The sequence below is a fragment of the Pipra filicauda genome, unplaced genomic scaffold (genome assembly GCF_003945595.2).
Source record: "Pipra filicauda isolate LSUMZ 115617 unplaced genomic scaffold, ASM394559v2 scaffold25_size4600443_pilon, whole genome shotgun sequence".
NCBI lineage: Eukaryota > Metazoa > Chordata > Aves > Passeriformes > Pipridae > Pipra > Pipra filicauda.
The window spans coordinates 464,167-485,938 of record NW_024104376.1 but is presented as its reverse complement, the minus strand read 5'-3'; the positions used below and the strand labels follow the sequence as shown (position 1 = coordinate 485,938).

General features: G+C 39.0%; 1 protein-coding gene across 1 annotated transcript in view; it reads right to left on the bottom strand.

Moving 5' to 3' along the window:
* COL14A1 (collagen type XIV alpha 1 chain) overlaps positions 1-21,772 on the bottom strand; it is a 117,526-nt gene that overhangs the window by 60,255 nt on the left and 35,499 nt on the right. Inside the window, exons 6-16 of the mRNA XM_039382184.1 lie at positions 21,604-21,759; positions 20,798-20,917; positions 19,287-19,451; positions 18,743-18,904; positions 17,212-17,360; positions 16,371-16,500; positions 11,557-11,702; positions 10,115-10,244; positions 5,575-5,714; positions 3,835-3,961; positions 2,725-2,864 (exon numbers count right to left, since the gene is read on the bottom strand). Of these exons, the coding sequence (XP_039238118.1) occupies positions 2,725-2,864; positions 3,835-3,961; positions 5,575-5,714; positions 10,115-10,244; positions 11,557-11,702; positions 16,371-16,500; positions 17,212-17,360; positions 18,743-18,904; positions 19,287-19,451; positions 20,798-20,917; positions 21,604-21,759 (1,565 nt within the window). The remainder of the gene's footprint in view (positions 1-2,724; positions 2,865-3,834; positions 3,962-5,574; positions 5,715-10,114; positions 10,245-11,556; positions 11,703-16,370; positions 16,501-17,211; positions 17,361-18,742; positions 18,905-19,286; positions 19,452-20,797; positions 20,918-21,603; positions 21,760-21,772) is intronic.

The window sequence follows — 21,772 nt, the reverse complement described above, 5'->3', positions numbered from 1 at the left end:
GTAGATTAACTTTCATTCACATTCATACCATTCAAGCACTGTTACAACAAATGCATTCGGCATCTCCACAGCCTTACAAAATGCTGTTTCTATACCAGAACTGTAATCCCAGTTATGATTCCACATTTCTGAATGCAACTTGAAAGAATATCTGCTGCAGACTTGGGGATTAGGAGAGATGTCCTGATGAGAAGTTTGCTATATGGTGTGAAGTGTTAAATAGTAATTTTCCTTATTTCTACCTTTGACAGCGGCAGAAGATTCACATGTGCAATATTAACTGTAAGCAGAAGGTATCACTTCAGATTTTTTTTGTGTTTCATTTATTTTATTGGAAGATATCAACAGATGGGGAGGAGCTGGAGCGCAAGGGACTATAAAAGCAGAGTCCTTTAGGAGCCTGAGCAGTAATTCTGGCGAAATGGGCTGACCAGTTTTGGGAATAGTTTTTAGGTTATGCAGACAGATACTACAACAAAACAGCCTTTTTTTAGGGTAACACTGCCAAGTTTTTAAAGGTGGTCACTATATACACAACATCAAAGTTAGATTTATAACGAAAATCAAACAATAAATATGTACTGCAATCTACCGCAGTGGTTAGCAGAAACAGTGAATCCCACTTCATTCTTTTAACTACCACAGGAGATTTCCTGAGTTGGTCCTGGGGAAAAGGGACCCATAACACAATTTGAGATCAGACCTTCTGAACTCAAATACAAAAATCAAAAGCAGAAAGAAATGAGTTGGGGCCATGACTTCTACAACTATCAAGTAATGAATCAGGCATCCCATGCTGCGCACTTTCTGGCACAGATTTTCTCAGGAAAATTTCAGGAACAAGCTTTGAGTGAAATTAGCTGTATACTAAGTAGATACAGGCAATGCCTTCCTTTTCAACTCCCCAGAGCCTCTAGTTGTGTATCAAATATTTATAAAATATCTATACATTGTTACTGTCTCACACTTAATTTTGGCATACTTTCTGAAGCATCACCCTCCACTCCCTGCCAATGTAGCCCACAAAAAACCATCACAAAGTGCTGAACTCTCAAGTGGGCAGGACAAAAACCAGAAAAAAGCACACAAGTATAACAGCATGCATTCTCTACTGTAAAGGTCACTCTTAAATTTATTCTGGCTTTTTAGTGCTAACACCCCACTGAACCCTCCTTACCCATCAGCAGTGTGGGTGAAGTGAACTGAGAGGTGTGTAATTCACCACCACCCCCTGACCCCACTCAGCTAATTGGCAAGTTGGGTCTTGGAATAAAGACAGAGGGAGTGCATGTTGTTTCTCTGCATGACTGATCACTTAGCTGGGAAAGAAGCTTAAAGAGGGAACAGCCCGGAGGTATTGTGCTATCCTGGACCTGACCCCATTAGAGAGGTCATGCAAGGAGAACAAGAAGGCAGCTTGGGCATTTTTAATATTTCAACATGCTAAAATATTAGGGCCTCCAGCAGTTCATAGTGAATACAATGAAGAAGTGGAACCTTAGCAGTTCAAATATTTCTTAATAATTTATTCTCACACTCAAAGAACACAGATACCTTGAATTTCACTTTAAAAAGCACATGGCTTAAAGGGGTTCACTGGCAGCTACTCACTGGAACTTAAATAGAAACAAATCAGTTCATCTACTGCAGAAGAAAGTGCTAGAGAACGACCTATGTCCACTCACTCATCTGCCAACTCCTTCTTTTCCCTGCTCAATCCTCTAATTTCTTTCTTTCTTGCATGAATACCTCTCACTAGGTAAAAGGGAGGAAAGAATTAGGCTAAGTTAAATTTACAGAAAAAAATGACACATAATCTAAGCTAAATCGACTGCTTTCTGCCCTAATGGATGACAAAACAATGCATGGAACCTAGGGCCAGGTGGGAAATGTCATCTTTCCCCCTGAGTTCTGTACCCAGATAAACAGTTTGCAGATGTGGCCTCTTCTCACATTGCTGATGCCAAGAGAGCAAGATGTATGAGAGTCATTAAATACTGAGAATTACAAAAGAAGCCAAAATGATGAGTAAATAAAGAAGGAAAGGGAAAGAGGAAATGAGGCAGACTATGAAAATTTGGGAAAGTGAGAGAAAGTGTCTGTCTTTTTCTATTTGGAAAAAGATAATAAAAAAGGAAAAGCTAAAGGGATGAAAAATCATTTAAAAATTCCATCTGATGAAAAGGGCACTATGGATGAGACACACAAGGGCTTAAAGCAAAAGATACAGCATGAGGGGGAAAAAAGAGACAGAACTGTAAAAGAGGAATAAAGGAACAAGATAATAAATTTACTGTCTGTAAACTTTTTCCTTTGTAACATTACATAACTAAGGCTTCACAGGCAACTTTACTGTGGCAAGCACATTAGACAAATTTTGAGCTTTATGCTACTCTTGCTCAGCTACTGCCACCATTTTTACAGCAAAGTGAAGAACATGAACGTCTGAAAACTGAAGTGACATCAAACAACAATGCTAGTTCTGTGGCAGTTGGCACATTACAGATAAGACTGATCATTCACAAAAGATCTCTTCTTTCCTCACTTCCTCTTCAAAACAAAACTGTAATATTGGTTTGATTTTTGTTTAGAGAGCTTTGCAGAGGGGCAGATTTCTCTGTAAATCAGCTGGACATATTTAAATGGCAAAAGTTGCGGCATAGGTGTCATTAGAATGGAATTCGCTCTTCCTTTTCACCCCCACAGAAAATTAAGGCAATTTACCTCTTCGGATTCCCCCCCATCCAAAGGAATCCATGCCAATCTGTAAAAAGCAATATTTGATGAGGTAGGCTTCCAGCTGACCCTAAAACTATCTGTTGATGCTTCATCAATTTCCAAATGCTGGGGAGCTGGAACTCTTTCTGCAAAATATTAGACAAAAGAAAAGTGTGAGTAAATTATTCTCTGAGACTTCCATAGATGGCAATGTTAGACACATACCATTTTACTTGCAGTTTGTTAAAAAGAGTATAACATGAGAGGCAGGCAACAAAGGCACTAGAGAATTCTTTACACACTTACTTGTACTTAGGGAAGTGGGTTGTAGTTTGGGAAGGGGAGTAGACTCTACCTATTCTAACTGGACAAACCTCCTTGTCCTCTCTTCACTGATGGAGCTGCATTCAACCCTCAGTCTCTCTCCTTTGCTCAGAGCTCTATGCACCAAGCTCTTTCCTTCCATCTCAAAGCAAAGTCCCAATCTCTGCCCTTTTTGGACTCTGTGTCTATTTCCATTTGCACTTTGCATGTGAGTATCAACCTCTGTTCCATACCTATCTTGTTCCTTCCTCTTTCACCTCATCTTTCTCTTTCCTCCCTCAAAGTCTTTCTCTTCCCATTGTTATGTTGGAAAGCATTAATATGTGTCATTGGCTGTTTGTTTGATGCAGAACTACAGTTACAGAAACTATAACTATGCTACACAAACTACAGGAACCTTAAATGCCTTATATTTTCTCCTTTTGATGTAGTTCATCTGTATGTATATAAGGTTCTACCCTTTAGTGCCTAAATAGTTCACTGGTTAAACATATGATTCAAAACTCATTAAACTTCAGCTGGAGATACAAATGCCATCACATTGAATAACGCTTCAGAATGCTGTGGAGATGTTTTCATGATGTCAAGAGATTACTCATGTGAGTAAAGAGGCAATTGACTCCACAATAAGGGAGCAAAGAAGCCAAAAACACCAATGAAAATAACAGAAAGTATTCCATATATCTGAATTCACAGCCAGAGACACTTGCTGTAACTAATCTTACTTTCCAATAACGTAAGAGAGTACAAAATTTCTTCTTGGAAAGCCTTCAAAAGCTCGGCAATACTTACTCGTGGTAAAGCTGCCAGTAAGCGGTTCAGATTGTCCTTCATCATACAGGGAGAAAATTGCAACAGTATACTCTGTAAGGGGTGCCAAACTTTTCAGAGTATGGGTTGAAACACGACCAACTTCCACCTAGAGAAAGCATAACTTGCAATAGATATTGACCACACAATACATTATCAGTGTCTGAAATTCTGCTGGGTAATAATCATACAGAAAGAGAATGTCATGTAATCAGTAGAGAAATTCTGTGAAACTATTAGCAACTCAGGGCCATAAGAACTGACAAAATCAGTTAAAATAGACAAACTACAGAAAAGGAAAATTTTGCTTATGACAAACCATGGAAAAGGAAAATTCAGACTTGGTAGCCTAACTCTAGCTAGCATCAGCACTGATGACTTTTTGAGCTATTAAATCCAATCCCTTGTCATGGACAAAGACTGCATAAACCGTGACGTTTAACATTTGCCAAAAGACAACATGACAGTTACACCTGGTCTCTCTCCAGGATGCAGTTAACTGACTCTGCCAGGGACCTAAAACTCAAAGCTGTATAAACAGCTTATCAGTCCAACTATTCAGTGTCATGTAGCTCAGCACCACAGAGGAAGTGCTACCAATGCAGAGCAAACAAAAAAATGCCACCTGTTCTTTGAACAGACGCAAAGGAAGAGTGAACTGAACGTTCACTTGCAATAAAAAGCATAAGTATCGGGAGCCTGAGATGTTCAAATACCACTGTGAGGAGTACAATCAGGCATATTATCTATATTAAGGGTAATCAATAGGAAGAGGTCAAATGATTTCTAATTTAAGTTTTAAGGGACCTACAAGACACAAAAGACACAAAACATTGCACTGGTATGCTCCTTTCCAAAGCTGGCAACTGTTTCTTCAGGTTCAATACAAATATTCCATCTCATATGGATGAAAGGTCAGATATGTCCCAAAAGAAACATAATCACAGATAACTACTAATAAAGACTTTTTTTTTTTTTGAGGCCTAAGTTATCCATGACAACTTATTTTGTAAGGGATCTGGACTGTTTTCATAATCAAACCCACTCTTTAAAATTTCTGTATTTTTTCAGATTTCTGCATTAATATTTCTGTATTAATCATTCCACCACATTTTTCATTGTATCACAGAATTTATGCTGCTAAAAGGTATTATAAAACACCTTCAATAACAAGTCATAACTAAATACTGCATAAGCAAATTATTAAATGCAAGAGTGTAAGTTAGAACAACTTGGTATCATCTCAGCACTCTGTTCAAGCCAAATCCTTTTTCTAGGAAGAGAGTTTTCAATATATAATTAGAGCAATAAATGTTAAGGAAATGTGATGAAGCCTTCAGTCTTTTTGAATAAGCTTGAGTCCATGACATGATACATCAAAAGACTTATCATCTGAACTGAACCAAGAATAAATATTTGCATACCATACATTTAGTCAAGATCATGCTCGTACAGACCATTGTTCACTTGAGTAGTTTCCTTCAGTAGTGCCCCAGCAAATGACTGTTCTGATATGTAAGAAGTTCAGAGTACTGTCCCCCACAAACACATATATCCAATACCAACAAACTCTTCTTTGCACCAAGCTGCAGAATTCTCTAGTGAATCTTTTTTTACAGCTTGCAAGCTCGTAATTTTTGTTTATAAACATTATCCTTAATAATCACAGAAGTCTGGGGAGGTTTGAGATTGGTTGAGGAAAAAGAGGTGCTAATAATTTACCTCATTGGTTTCTGTTCCATCTGTTTTAACATACATGATGCGATAGCCATTTACATTTTTGGAAGCAGGATCCCATGTTAGCTTAGCACTACTGTGTCCAACGTCAGAAAATCTCAAATTTGCTGGTGGACTTAGAGGCACTTGAAATGAAAAGAGATAAAACCATGAAAGTGATTCCAAGTTTTAGCTGTGTCTTGAAAATAAATAACACATTTTCCATTCAAAAGTTTTTATCACTAATATTTCTATTAAAAGACCTACATCAACAGAGATATAAAAGTACTTAAAGGCAGGTAAAATGGTTTAGCTCTTCATTGGCAAAGAACTTTCAGTTTTGCTAAATGCATCTCAATACTGAAAAACAAAGAAATTATGCAATTGTTCATTGCAGATATCACAGCAAGACCTAGTTTACACAAAGCTTGCAATAAATTTGTGTTAGTATTTGTGAATTAAGTTAATTCAACTAGATCTTTATCCTTGTAGTGGTTTGAACCTTGTTTTCCCCAGAAGCTAACAGAAGTGGTAGACCCCAAGGGGTGGAAACCCCTGGAAGTTTTGAAGTTCTGCCCAATGGGCGCTCCTGCAGAAATGTAAACATATCACAACCAGACCGGAAAAGAAGAGTTGTAGTTTGGTTGTTGTAGGAGAGGTGGCCATGTTGTAGAGCCACGAGGTAGGGGCTCTGAGCCCCTTGGGGCCTCTGGCCCCCTCCCAGCCCCTGGCTGGGGGGCTGCAGGGACCTGGAACAGCATAAAGCTGGGCTAGGTGCCTGTAGTTATGCCGGGAGATGTTTTCTCCATGGGCACAGAGCAGCAGCCGACGCTGACCAGAGAAACAGTGGCAGAGAGCCAGAGATAAGAACCTGAACTGAAGAAGCAGCAGAAGCAACATGCAGCACTGCAGAGGAGACTCCTGGAAGGAGAGTCGAGGAAAGGAGAGCCAGCAGCTGAGAGCTACAGAGTTCTTGGGGGTAAGACTGATACCAGATCCCCAAAACTCCTTTGAGACCTCCTGGAAGGAGGAAGATGATGGACTCTTACTTGAAAGAGCCTTGAAGTGCGACATGCACTGTAGAAAGGAGCTAGAGAGCTCCGAGAGGAATGCAGGGGGAGTTGACCTTGGCTCCCCCCCCCCCTTGCACTGCTGCCACGGTGGCAGCCTGAGAGACAGGGCACAGAGGCCCTGCAAGAGATACCAGACCGTCACGAAGACCCCCCTGTGTCTTCGTGATATGACGTGGTGAAACGACCTTGTCTGGGGTTACGAAGACCACGGAAGACCCCTCGGTTGTGAGGCGATGGGGCCGAGAGGCTTGGATACCTCCCTCGTGGATGCTGGCAGAAAACCAGCTATCAGCTGCTGCATGAGATGAGAAGAAACCTGCTGCCTCAGAAGATGCTGCTGTTCAGAGACTGGAAGGGATCTGTCCTTCTTTCCCTCCTGGACTTTTATTTGGAGGGGAGAAGAGATCTGATCCATTGTAAATACTATATATCATGGTAGAGATAGTTATGATCATGTGTATAATGTGATATGGTATTTATTTGTACAGTCATTGTAATATATTTCCCTTCCCCCACTTTGAGTCTGGTGTGTTTTGTCTGGAAAAACCTCTCTCACATTAGGTTGAGATGTGGGGGGGGGGGGGGGGGGGGGGATGGAGCTAGGGAATTGGATTTTGGGGCTATCTCAAACCATGACAATCCTATTTGCGTTTGTTTTTTATGTGTATCCCAGCAAAAATATTTCTTGACCGTAGTATATTGGCAAAAAACTTTCTGAATCCTAAAAGTTCCTGACATAAAAGTAAGTTTGTCCAAAAAGTATAACTAGCTCAGAAGATTTCCAAACATGCTATTTTTTTACCTTTACGTGATCTTTTCTCTTTTACTACAGAAAGAAGCTGTTTCCTAACAGCAACCCCAGTCAAAGCCATATTTATCTACTATTCATTCCTTGACTGTCATGGGCTGAAGGAAAATGAGGTCATGCAAGAGAAAGTCTCAGATTTCACCCACTTTTCTGCCACACCACAGAAAGCAATTTGTGCTGTCTGTTACTCTCAGCAGTAGGTTCTGTATTAGCCCAACATCTGCTACTTTCCTCTGAATTGTGAAACCTCTCCCTATCCATCCTGCCTTCACACACGCACTCCTCTCCAATCCATGTGGACAGATAAATATCAGCACTTCAGAAGCTGCTTCCCTCACAAAAGAGCACATGGGAAAAGCACAGATTTTAAACCCCTCATATATTATGTGGGATCTTTAGCCATGTATCAATTCAGAATCTGCAACCAGCCAAGGAACTTGGCTGTCAACTTGGCTCTGAGAATAGAGAAGACGGGAACACATTGGAATTGTACTAAATGGGTTTGCCACACATTCTGGCATTCAGTATATTCCTCTGAGTCTAGTGAAGGGAGTATCACGTGCTGGCTTTCCTTTCTACTTTCTGTCAGTTGTAGAATGCATTTCACTCCACCATCCAGGTCATACAACAAAATTCTTCAGTCTCAGCTCTTTTTTGGAACCTATCTCCTGACGACATTGCTCTCAATCAGACAGGCAGTCCTGTAAATACCACTTACGTGATATTTACAGTGAGTCTTGGATGAATCCTGGCCCCATAATGAAATTATGCCCCAGAAGGAGCTTGATGATCATGTCTCTGTTTGGCATGGAGAAAGGTTTTGCTACAGTAACCAAGATGATACAGTGTGCAGAATATTATTTACTAAATACAGATTATCAGATACTACACGTAATACTACAGCAAATTTGGCAGATCACTCTTCAGGCAGATATAAACTCCAGGAAGAAAATACTAAGAAGCCTATTCAGAAGTTGTAAGCCAGAAATAACCATTGAAAAAAAAAAAAAAAACTAAAAAAAAAAAAGTAGCTTAAATCAGAATACGGACAGTGAAGATACTAGTGTTGAACACTGACAGGTGTGATCACCAAGAGCTTTCTTCCTCCTAGATTGCCTCGCTGCCTGATCCATCAAAGCCTGTTAGCAGAGAGCTTAATTGAATAGCTGTATATGAAAGAATCAATCTTTTTTCATATTACAGTGCTAAAGACCAGAGATGGTTGCATTGTGTCAGTCTAAAAATAAATGAAGATTGCAGAGTAGTTAGGGTTTCTTTTTTATTCTGGTCTGGTAGCAGCAGTAATATGATGGGTTGACCAATATATGTTACTAGCTTCTGTGATCAGACAGTGGCCAGGAAACCTCAGTTTGTGCCAAAGTATCTGGAATTTGTATGTGATCTTCCATCCAATGTGTTAGTCAGGTTTAGTGTTGTGCAGTCTCCAAGATCATATGGTATGAAGTGAATTCAGGCTGGCACAGTCATAAACTACATAAACTACTGTTTAGGAGAAATGAAAACCAGATATTGGGCAGATATCAACCAAAAGCCAGAGTGGGGGGTGCAGGCATGGAGGCGTGTGTGAGACAAGGAGTGCGACACAAAGAGAGGGAGAAAGGGACAGAGTCAAAAATTCGATCTTCCAGCAGGGAATCCTCTACACTCATTTCAAGTCCACAAACATGCCCAGGTTGCAGTAATTCACTATTGACACTTGTCTGTCTACAAATGACCTACTAGAGAAGACCTGGCAAACACCATTCCTAGAGCTCCTTCCCCGATTGCTTGCTGACCTTACAAGCAATTGCTCCGGGCTTTCCTTTTCTTAGCATTCACATGCTCGAACTTCTCTCACCTATTAAATGCAAGTCACTTTCACATTGCCCAAGTCACTCATGCCAGGAGTACAAAACAAGAGGATGCACTCACTCCACTGCTGGGAGCAACACAGATGTCACTGAGTGCAGTCCTAGAAATAGCCCAGCAGCAGCACAATCACTTATTTTCAAATCCTTTGTCTTCCAAATGCTGAGGTTTTTTAGGGAGTTGACATAAAGGGTTGTGTACAGACTGCAGGGGACAGAATTTAGCTGGCAAAATTCTTGCTGCTTATTAAAAACACATCATCTATCATGAACGCACAGGCACTTTCCAACCCTTTCTTAACCAGATGTTGGGCAGCAGGGGTTGGACAGAAATCTTGTCTTTGCTTCTTTTCTGTCTGTACTACTACTGAGCCAGAGCAATGACTTTCTCCTTCTGAGCAGGCTCCCCCACACACCTGGTTCTCTAGCTACAGGAGGCTAAACAGAGCAATCTCAATTTAGAGCCAATCAATTTAGAACTATGTGATGACCTTCAATCACCATCGGCAAGTTTGGAAAACTGTCAGTAATTCCACCAAGATCAGCATGGGCAACCGTAGTACCACTACCAACAAGAGAGACAAGTTCACAATCCTGTTGCAAAAACAAGCTGTTTTGTAGAAATCCTCAGCCTCTGTAAATTAAGCATTCACTCAGAGAAATTGAAGTACAGTTAAGAGCCCAATGGACTATTCAAATCAGATTTTAAAATCAAATGCCTGGTCTAATATGTTCAGAGACTGTTTGGAAGGTCTATTAACACTGAACTGATAGATATATAGATATGTGCTACCTACATGTAGTTTCTTGTCCTGTAAGGGGATCACTGGCTTCTTCTCCGAACATGGCATAAACTGTGACTGTATATTCTGTATTTGGCAACAGTCCATCCAGTTCAAGATCTGTTGAGGCCTCCCCAATTTTTATCTAAAAACCCCATGAAAAAAAGACACATTATTTCTGAAACAGTTCATAATAGGGAAGAATACTAATTACACACTTGAAATTAGATATGTGATCAAATGCTCTGCTGAGCGTTTGTCTGATACTGTGTCTGCAGTACTTTGCTCAAGATTTGGGGATATTGCACAATAATTGAAACATCAAAATTGTCAAAAAGCCAAACACATAGGTAAGAGGGCTTTAAAAGTCACTACTCATACTAGCAATAACGAAATTGCTAGTTCTCCAGAACTAAGGCCTTTTCATTTCCAGCTACTTTTGTTTCATCTTCGGTCACAGGTCTGAAAATCACATGAAATCACTGGAGGAGCTGATTTCCATTCCCACTGAGGCTCAGATTTGTTGCTGTTTGAGGTGTGCATCATTTTCCTTCTCCACCTTTCACAGAGGGCCATATGGACTGACTATATTTATTTCTTTAAGGTAAAGCTTAGGCCTCCTGAACCACCTAGTTCTCAGGGAGGCCCCATTTTTAACAGAATACAGTGCTCACAGCCACTCATTTATCAGACAGCACAAGTCTATACCAGCTTTCAGTAGCTTCCTGCACTGAAAGCTCACATGCCCCTGCATGCTTTTGAGTGTTTTTGCTTGAACGCAGATGTTGTACATAACCTTAATTATACATACAGAAACTTGAGCATAAAAACTTTAAAATCCTAGATCAGAAGTTCCGTTGGAACTATGCTAGCAACTTTAGAAAAGTCTATTGGTTTTACTATTTTAGTGACAAAAGACTAGACTTTGCCCTGTCCCACCTTCTTTTTCTTCTAAATAATGTGTTCTAAAATCACTTTTGATGGAAGGCATTATTTTTAAATTTAAAAGTAAAGGCTGAACAGAACTAAAAGAAAAAAACAATGAAGGTCAGACCTACAAATGGTATTTACATTTAAAGGCCCTGATGAGAACAAAGGCTAAAGTTCATATTCTTCAGATAGCACACTTAGAAAATATCTTAGTTTTACTTTATTTTCTTTCTTCCTTTGAGTGTTAGTCTTATACAATGATTACAGTATCATCTCATACATAATTTCAAAAGGGTCACTTAAATTCAGTTGAAGTTGTTGCATTTTTATGACAACGACATATAAAAATAACCAACTGGCACTTGCACTTTATTCATAGTCTGTAACATATACAGTACTTGATGTAGTCATGGAAAAAAACTGCCAAGTATTTGCCTATCAAGTTGGAGGTTAAAGGACACTAGTTTATTCTTTGAAAGACTGATTTTTTTAATAACTGCTATACAAATGAAAGCACAATACATCACCTCTTTCTCATCTGCTGCCAATCCTTCTGTGAGGGGAGCATATAGGATCATGTAACCTGTGGCACCCGCTACTCCGTTCCACTTCACTCTCATGCTGCTCTGCGACACATCGTACAACTGCAGATCCGATGCCATTGGCAAGGCGACTACAGTGGAACAAGAGAGAGTCAATTCAGTTGTCTCACTTGAACAACCAGCTATTATTCAGAGTTTATTTTACCCCAGGAAACACAAAGGAATACAGCTATCTCCACGCATGGAAGTACTGTCTGTATGCTACAACTATAAAGAGATGATCGGTACATAAGAGATCGCAGAACTAGACAAACAAGGAAATTATGACCTAAACCAATTCTAACGCCAGGGAAGAGATATGCCTTAGAAAGCATTTCAGTTATTTGTCCTAAATGGCTCTGAATACTTCCAGTAGGAGGACTGCTGTTCTTTGAGCACCAAATTGCACAAATTGCTCTGTTCTGATCTCACCCTTCCTTCTCCCTGATCTGAAGGAGGATTACCAATCACTGTTGAAGAATATACAGAGTTGCTATTAGGAATCAGTAGCATTTTTAAGGGATGGCTCTTCCTAGGAATAGTTCCCAAGCCAGAGCATGGGTGTGACAGCCACGAGGTACAAAACCCTGGAGAAAATCCGGGATGGGCACATTGCACATGTCAAAATATTTAGACTATAAACTGTTGCATGTTTAAGGCCTGGACTGTCCAAACTGGCTCCCAGGCCTGTGTCAGTGGGATAATGCAAATGTGGGCAAGATCATCCATTACAAATCATGGTGAATAATAACCTGGCAAGTGAGAGCAGGTTGAGTGAAATTCAACCAATATTAGGAGGTTTACTTGTGAATTTAAGGCGCTGATACAGAACATAACACCAATCTGGGTTCCTGAATATTTATTTGCATTTCTGTAACTCTTTAGAGTTGCATTTTGCACTTCCCTTTTGTCCTCACTTTCTTCCTCTCACAAAATAACATCCTGTGTAACTGCTGTTACACCATTTACAGATCCCACCAAAATATCCAGTCACTGGAGAGATATGAGGGAACTTTGACTTCTCTTTTGGAACTTCTAAGTCCCTAAAATGACTGAAAGGGTCTGAAAAAAACAGAGGGCTATTGCTAACTGATATCAAGCCTTTAATATTAGGAACTAAGAGAGACCATAATAAGCTGGATGTTAAGCTGCTATTAAGCTCTTCTTTGTATACTTCTGAAGAATCTGATCTGCAAACAAAGATTCAGCAACAAATTCTAACTACAATCACAGAGCTTCACTAATCTCCTTGTCCAAACAAAAACTGCACCCTGTCTAACTGATTTCTCCAAGAAATAGTTTATCCCTTATACTGTGTTCAACAAGCTCTAACAGAGCTCTTAACTCCCCATGTACAACACCAAGCTAGCCTCTTGTTCACTGAGGCCGTTCACTCAGTCTGTAAGTGGTGGCAGAACTTCAACCTACACCTCTCTTTAGGTTTCTACTTCCAGGTTACCCATCTACACTTCCAAACCTTTAATAACCTACCTCCATCCTATTTAAATCCTTGTTCTTGTGTTGATTTATATTCCTATGAATTCCCACAACTCCTCTCATTACAGGGAGAAACTGCCCATGAATATTTTCAAGTGTACTTCAGACTCTTTGCTCAGAGCTCCATTCAGATCTCTGATACAGTAAGAAACTACATGTTGAGATATCCTGAAGGCACTTGGTTCCACAGTGTCTCATTCCTACCCAAACAGCCCCAGAATCAGAGAGAGAGTATCCATCACCTGTCCTTTTCCTTATTTTGATTCTAAAAATCCATAAGAAAAATATTTCCTAACTTGTGACTTGTATTTTATCTCTCAACAGGAACTGGAAGATATCCTGGAAATAGATATATTAGATAATATATCTAGATAATAATAGATTAATGAAGAGGTGACTGGAAATAAAACATGATATTTTCTACTGGAATTTTCAGCTGAGGAGTTCAGAATCTCAAATCTGAATATCTAGTAGATAATGCTGGTTTAGTTTATTCCAGTTGTTTTTAGTCAGTTTAATTTATCCATGTTACTAGAATAAACTAAACCAGGTAAAATATATCTTTGCAGCAAAATTAAAACGTGAATGGATTTTATATTTATTTCAAGTTAGAAGCAACCATTAAAGTCACAAAACATTCTAATTATCTGTACATTATGCATATACATACATCTGTTTAGATACCTGTAAACCATTTTCAGTGTTCTATATGAACACAAATGCAATTGGTGACTACTTTCATCTGTCAGTATCTCACACAAAGGCAGGAATACAAAGTACAATTTTCCATAATTCTCCATTAGGATAGTAAAAAATACTTCAAAATTGCAGATATTTTAGCATGTGGAGTGATTAATACTTGCACATGTCAGACTATTACTTCCAACACACTATCAAAGACAGATGTATAAATAGCTTGATGCTGCATGACCCTGGGGTGTGATTTGATCACATCTCAGAAAGTCAGCAGGACTGGGCTCCGTCAGAACTTGACTGGGTGACTTCAAAGGAATTCCAGGTGCAGTACAAAACAATCCTGTTGGCTCAGTATGTGACTGCTCCCTCTGCCTCAATAAATTAAACAGGTCCTAACATTGTGTTGTGGGGTGTAATATGGCTGGAGATGACATTTTGGGAGACTGAGACCAATTGAGAAGCCTCAAATAATTTTATATTATTATGTTTTATTTTCAGATCGCGAAGATCTGCACTGACACAGAATCAAATAACCATTTAGTATGAAAGTCACCTCTGGAGATCATCTGGTCTAACTAACTTTCCTGTTCAGTCAGAGTGAGCTAAAGCAGGTTGCTCAGAACCTTTTCTAGCTGGGTTTTAAATATCTCCAGAGATGCAGACTCCACAACCTCTCTGGACAACCTATTCCACTGTTTGACCACCACCACAATAAAACTGTATATCCTCCTGTTCAAATTTAATTTCATGAGTTTTTAATTTGTGCTTATTGGTTCTTGTCCTATTAGTGGGCATCACTGAGAAGCATCTGGCTCACTCTTCTTCATTCCCTTGCATCAGGGATTTTGACATAATTGGTGAGATCACCCGGGCCTTCTCTTCCCAAACTGAACAGTCCAGCTGTGTCAGACTCTTCTCCTACAAAAGATGTGCCTATCCCTTAATCATTGTGGACTTTCACTGGAGTCACTACAGTAAGTCCACATGTTTCTTGCACTGGGGAACACAGCACAAGACCCAGCATCCAGCTATGGTCTCCTCAGTGCTGAGCAGAGGGCAAGAATGACCTCCCCCAACCTGCTGACAATCATGTTCTAATGAAAATGATTCATTTTCAATCATGATCCAGAAGGCTCTGGTCTTCTTTGTGACAAGGGTGCTTTGCTGATTCACAGTCAATTTGTTGTTTACCATGACCCCAGGTCCTTCTCTGAAGAACTGCCTTCCAGCTGGTCATCCCTCCGCGTGTACTGACACATGGGGTTGTTGCTCCCCAGGGTAGGACTTTGCACTTCCTTTGGTGAACTACATAAGGCTAAATTTGTTTTCCTCTTCACATCGCTTGCCAGATTCATCTCCAAGATGGCCCCGGCTTTCCTACACTTATCCCTGCAAGATCAGACAGCAACTCTGTATTTCTGTGTCATCTGCCTATTCTTCCATCTCTTATAAACTTTCTTTTATGTCTGAGCTCTGTTAAGAGTTTCTTGATTATCCATGCTGGTCTCCAGTCACCTTTGGTTGATTACCTACTTGTTAGTAGGGACCTTTCTTGACCTTGTAGGATGCGATCTTTGGGTATCAAGCTGCTCGTCTGGATCCCTCTTCTCTCCAGGGTCATATCCCTTCAGCTTCTTTCCAGCACATCTCTGAAGACACTAAAGACTGCTATCCTGAAATCCAGAATTGTGGTCCTCCTTTTTAAACTCCTCCCTCCTCTTAGAATCCTGAATTCTACCATCTCATGATCATTACAGTCAAGGCTACCTGTGACTTTAACGTCCTCCTCCCCACATCAATTCTTCCTTGTTTCTAAGTACCAGCTACAGCAGAGCACCTTCACTCGCTGGCATCTTGACCAATTGTGTCAGGAAGTTGTTGTCAAAGCACTCTAGAAGTCTTGTAGATTGCTTTAGCCCTGTGCTGATCTTCCAGCAGGTATCATCTATTAATACATCCCATATGGACATAAGTCCACATATGGACTTCCAGTCTCCTAGTCTGAACTCTAAAGTTCCTCTTTACTTCCCTTCCTAGTATCTGTAATATTTTCTAAAAAAAGTAACTGCATTTTGTATACAAATACCCAAAACTGTAAATGTATTGTCTTACAATATCCCAAATCACCATTTTACAGACAGAAAATAATTGAATCATTGATGAAGAAACGTACAGAAATCTTTGAAAATCTTTGGAAATCACATGCAGGTATTTCTGGTCCCACCTAATCCTCCCCTCACAAGATCATCTTCAGCTACAAACCTACTTCATAAAGTTTGTCTCCACACTCAACACATAGGAATGTTCCAATTTAGGGTTCAATACAATCGACTTCAAAGTTCATCCCAGAGATAAAAACTTTCTCAGTGTTTAAATATTCACAGAGAATTTGGAATTAGGAACTTAGCCCAGAATTAATTCAAACTAAAATTAAGTTAAAGCAAATGCACTAAAATAAGCTAAATTGAAAAAGACTCCCTTCTGTATTTCTTTCTCAAAAAGACTAACACACAGTTTGATAAAATGCAGACAGTTAAATCTGCAACAAAGATGCTAAAGATACTTACGTGTAGTTTCTGTTCCACGGAGGCCCTCACTAGCAGCATTTGAGTATATGGCAAATACAGCTATCTGGTATTCAGTTAAAGACATCAGGTTTTTCAGAACTGCTGTTGATACGCTTCCATCTACCACAACCTGTTTAAAAGAAAATTTCACTAAATATGCATTAAGCAAACTAACCATATTATCCTCAAATCAATCAATTCCTCTTTCAGGCAATTTTTACATTGGCATTTCTAGTAAAAAGGAAAAAAGGAGACAAAATATAATCTTAGTTCAATCCCTTTGCTCTTTGCCATTCCGCTCAATTTTATAAGCTGTCAGATAAAGCGAGAAACTTGTTCCACTGCATTTTTCCCTGTCTCCAAAATGCTCAAGTCCTACTCAAATAATCACCTCTCTCCAAATTTTGCATGACAAATTGTAAATGTCCCAAAATGTACACACATATCATCTTCTTTTATGAATAATTATTTTCTTAGAACTGAAAATCTGCCTTGCCATCAACTCCTACCTCTTCTGTTCTTGTAAACAGATGGGTGCAGGAGGAAACTACAGAACTGGTTTAAGTAACTACGTGTAAGAAAAATGTGGAGATTTTACCCCATCCCCTGAAAGTGCTTATTTTTACACTTTACTCCTTTACTTTACACTGTAGACAGAAAAGCAGCCTAGTTACTACCTAACCTTCGTCACCATCCAGTGTGATCAATCTCCTTTCTGTAGTGGGCTTCAGAGACCACACAAGGAATTTCAGGGTAGATTTAAAATAAGACCATGGATCTCCTGTCTGGTTACTTGCTGCTGTTGCATTAAAAATTTCTGGGAAGCTTTTCCTCCTGTTACCTCTTCCGGTGGTCCTCCTCGAGTGGGATAGTACACAACCCTGTATTTTTCCACTTTGCCTGGTGCATGGGTCCAGCTAACCCGGAATCCTCTAGCTGTTACCTCTGATGTGACCAAATCCGAAGGAGCCCCAAGTGAAGCAATTGTTCCTAGGTTAGAGACAACAAAATTTTTTTATTCCCTTCTGCATAATGATTATTTGGTTTGTTGTATTTGCTGAAGCTCTAAAGATCATTCCTCATCAGTAGTGTGGCTACTACACACTCACTTAGGTTATTTTCAAGGAAACAAATAAGTCATAATGAGTACGGCACATGGAGTTTCACTGGGACTAAGCTTCCCCGGTCTTTCATAAACCTTTAAATGAAAAAGACAAAACACAAAACTAAGCCTTCCTGTCCTTCCTCACATCACTTTATCAAAACCCTTCTTTCGGGTTTGTTTTTTTTTGTTCTAGGTTGCTTTCTTCCCAGTTATGAAAAACATAGAAGTATGTATGTGATCTTGTGATCTCCTGTGCTCCTCTGAGGATGGAATCTGATATGCTGTCTGTCAGCCAACTGAAGAGATGCAGTGAACAGTCATCTTCTCTGGCAATAATTCCTTTCCACAAAGATGTCTCATCTCTCTATGGTTTTTTCATCCTCTCCCTCTCAGTTTCTCAACTGACTACTCCCTCTACAAGACACAGCTAGTGTTCTGTATTTCTTCCAGTTTTCAGGTGAATAAAAGAGCAAAAAGATGGAATGAAGCCTTACTAACACACACTTCTTCATAGCACAGGTAGAAATATCTGTGAAAGACAGACTTCCTTACTGATATATATTTCCAGCTTACTGAAAAATCACTCAGCATTTCTCTGATATTAAGGAATCAGAAACCAAGAATACAAACAAAATCCACTGGAGCCTTTCATAAAGAATTTCCTCACGTAGAACTGTTTCTCTGGCAAATTGCAACAATTTTGCATAGCCATTTCTTTTGTTCAGAAAAGCAAAAAAAACTGTAGTCAGTAGAAACTTTTTCATGTAAGAACAATTTTCTTCACCATCATCTTTTCTTGTGTGCTGAAATATATTTTTTGTGTGTTAAAAAAGAGAAAAAAAAGTTTTCATCAGGAAGGGACAAAGCAATCTAAATAGTTGAAACTTCTGAAAACTTATGAGATAATAAAAACAGTAAGTTAGGAGATGGAAAGCACAGCACAAATGTAACAATTCCATGTGCAGCTGTTAAACTAATTTATCCCCAGATCTGTATTTCACCACTTTGAAATACAGCAGAATGAATTTTTGTATTTTTTGGTACTACCAAATACCATAATATTTATCACTATCAAAGACAGAGAGCAAAAGATCACAGATATCAAAGCAAGAATAAAACCTACCTAGGAAGATAACTTCCCTGACAATGTACCTTCTTGCAAGCAACAGAATATACAGCATGACTTAAGAGCCAGAAGCCAGCCTAGAACTTAGACTTGTAGCCCTAAGTTCATCGTAAGTTATGTTACGTTTTGTTTCTTATTCACCTTTGATTTCCTTTTCCTGTTCCTCTACTCGTGAGCACACTGTTCTGGTAAGACCTTCAACAATGGTATGCATGAAGTTAAAGTCAGCCACGTTGTAGACGTGTGTGCTGTCAGGTTCAGAAGCAATCTCTTTGAGTTCATTTATATCTGCATTCTTTACACCTTTTATCGGAAAGAAAAATGAAAATATTCGCAATGAAAAAGAAAAAATCTTGTATACCCAGGGATTGTTAATAAAAACTTATTAATATCCAGTTCTATTCATTTTAATGACCAACTGCAGATTGTTCTGTTGTCAAGACTTCAATTTCTGCCAGCACAAGTGGCATCTTTTCAGCTGTCTCTTGATAATGTAGCATCCGTATATACTGCTAAATTCCAATTATAGCAGTAATGAATTGGAGAACGTATTAAAATATATAAATTAACAATGATACTTCCTTGATACAGACAGAAAAGAACAGTTCTTTAAATTAGAGAGCAACAGATACAAATACACCAGGGTATAATGGGACACAATATATGGATATGGCAGAATACACACCAATAGCAAACAGCTCAATGCCAGCATCTCGGAGGTTTTTAGCAGGAGGGATAACATCATCTTGGGACTTCCCATCAGTGATCAGTATCCCAATTTTAGATACTCCAGGTCTTGCACCTGCTTCTGGCTTAAAGCTGTTTTCCAAAATGTAAGTTAAGGCAAGACCTAAAACAGAAAATATTTTTAAAGACTTTAAGAGGTGAAAATGTCCATTAATTTTGCTAATATCACAGTGTTTGTTTTTTCACTCAATTTAAAAATTGAGAAACCTTTTGATGAAGAATAAGTATAAAAGAAGAATTTATTTACTGAAAGATTAAATTCCAACAAGGAGCCCAAACTACAAAGAAGATGACATTCATTTTTAATAGCCAGTTGATCAATCAATGTACTTCAAACTGGTTATGGAAACCTAAATTCATCCTCCTGCAAATGCATCATCTTTTTTTTCTTACTCTACCAAGCTAGAACAGGAAGTTCCCTCTCCTACCTACATTGCTTATATGAAAGCACATGTTCTGAATAGCTTAGTAAACCCCCATGATACAGACAATCTTAACTTTTGTTTGTTTGTTTGTTCCTTCTGATTTAAAAGCTGAAGAAGAGCTTTATTTAAGCTTAGGGAGAATCTGATTTTAATAAATGCTAATTATTTAAAGGGAAAGAAGAACAACTCCAGGACATGTCACAATGAGCTCCTATCTCAAAACTCTCTTAAGTCTCCCACAGCAAAGGTTCCTAACTCACTTTCTTCTAACATCCACATAAAATAATCATGATAATTTACTACTTCCTACCACACAGTAATTTCATTCCTAGAATCACAGTAGAGTCCTTCTGCCCTTTGTCCCTGTGCAATCATTCCTTCTACCAAAATAAAGGCTGTTGCATATTCTTTCTCCCCTTCCCTACCCACTCGAAGAAAAAAAAAAAAAAAAAGGAAGACAGCACTTTACTTAAAGCCATGTCTGGGTCTTTGGATATATCATTCTCCTGGTAAGACAGCCAACATTAGTAACTGCTGCTTTGATGACACTGGAATTGTATTCAGAGACTGTCAGACATCCCCCCTTTATCCATCACTAAGTGTCTCTGGGGCTTAAGTGCTCTAACTACCCAAAGGTCAATGGAAATCTAAAAGCCCCAGGTGGTCATTTGAAAAGTTAGTACTGCCAGTTGTCAGATATTAAAACAACATTCTTTCCTTCTCCAGAATAAAGCTCTGTGCATGAGCATTATGAATGGATTTTGCATTTTCTTCCTAGCAGGTAAAAGATTTTACTTCTAGCACAGAGAGATCATGTACACTTTGTTTTATGAGACCCTACTCTGATATCCAGTAAAGCCAATGGACAAGCACTTAGAAAAGACTTAAGGGACACTGGATAAAGCCATTAGCAAGCTGCAAAACCCCTATCCTTTTTACCCTTCATAATAAGCACTAACACTTCTTAGTCTGTGCAGCAGAACATGATTTTATTACAAGGAAAAAGCTAAAACATACACTGTACCTGTTAATGTATTCCCTCCCTTATATGGTAGATTACGGACTGCATCCAAAACAGCATCCTTTGTGCCATAGGCATTCAAATGCCATTCGATTCGGGGATCACCACTGTACTGTGCAAGACCTAAAGAACCAGAAATTAAGGTAATTCACTGGACAACAGAGTGGGTTTTCTTGATGTATCTACACTTTATGTACTTGATTACCAATACCTTACTACAGCAAGCTTACTGTAAGTAGCTCTGCTACTATACTAGAAAAACTGCATTGGTTGACAACAAAAAAACAGTATGAAGTTGTTCTGGGTGACAACTCCTCAGTTAACTTTCAAAGTCTTTTGCTCAAGTGCTAAGTAAATGAGAAGCAAACAAGTACACATCTTCTTCAGTTTATTAACAGTTCAAGACTTTTTTTTTTAAAGAAGTTTTACTTAATACACTTTTGAACAGTAGTGGATCACAAATATAACATTTGAGCCAGTTTAAACCAAAAGAAAAGCCATCCACTGGCACATTCTTCCTCTGAAAATTAAACTGCAAGGATTTGAGCTAATGCTGACTGAAGTCAGTAAGACTGTTCCCACTGTTTTTATTTTTCCACTGACATTGCATTAGCATTTACCTATGTTGAGTATCACAGTAAACTGTGAGGAATACAAACATTGCAGCAGCACTACTCTTATGATAGAAGCGCTAGTTCCAGACGAGGATGAATCTTGCACAAAAGAAGTAGCATTAAGCTGTTAACTCTCCTGAACTGGTAACATTTTTACACTGCTAAGAAATATTAGGGAAAACGATGGCGCCTTACCTACTCTTGTTTTTTCAGATCCCACATTGAAAGCAGAAACCAAGTTTTCCAGGAACAGTCGAACGAGCCTGAAATTGAATCTGCCAATACTCCAAGAACCATCTACTAGTATCACAATATCTGCAATTGCTGGAGTTTTACAGGTAAACAGGCTTCCTATAAATCATTA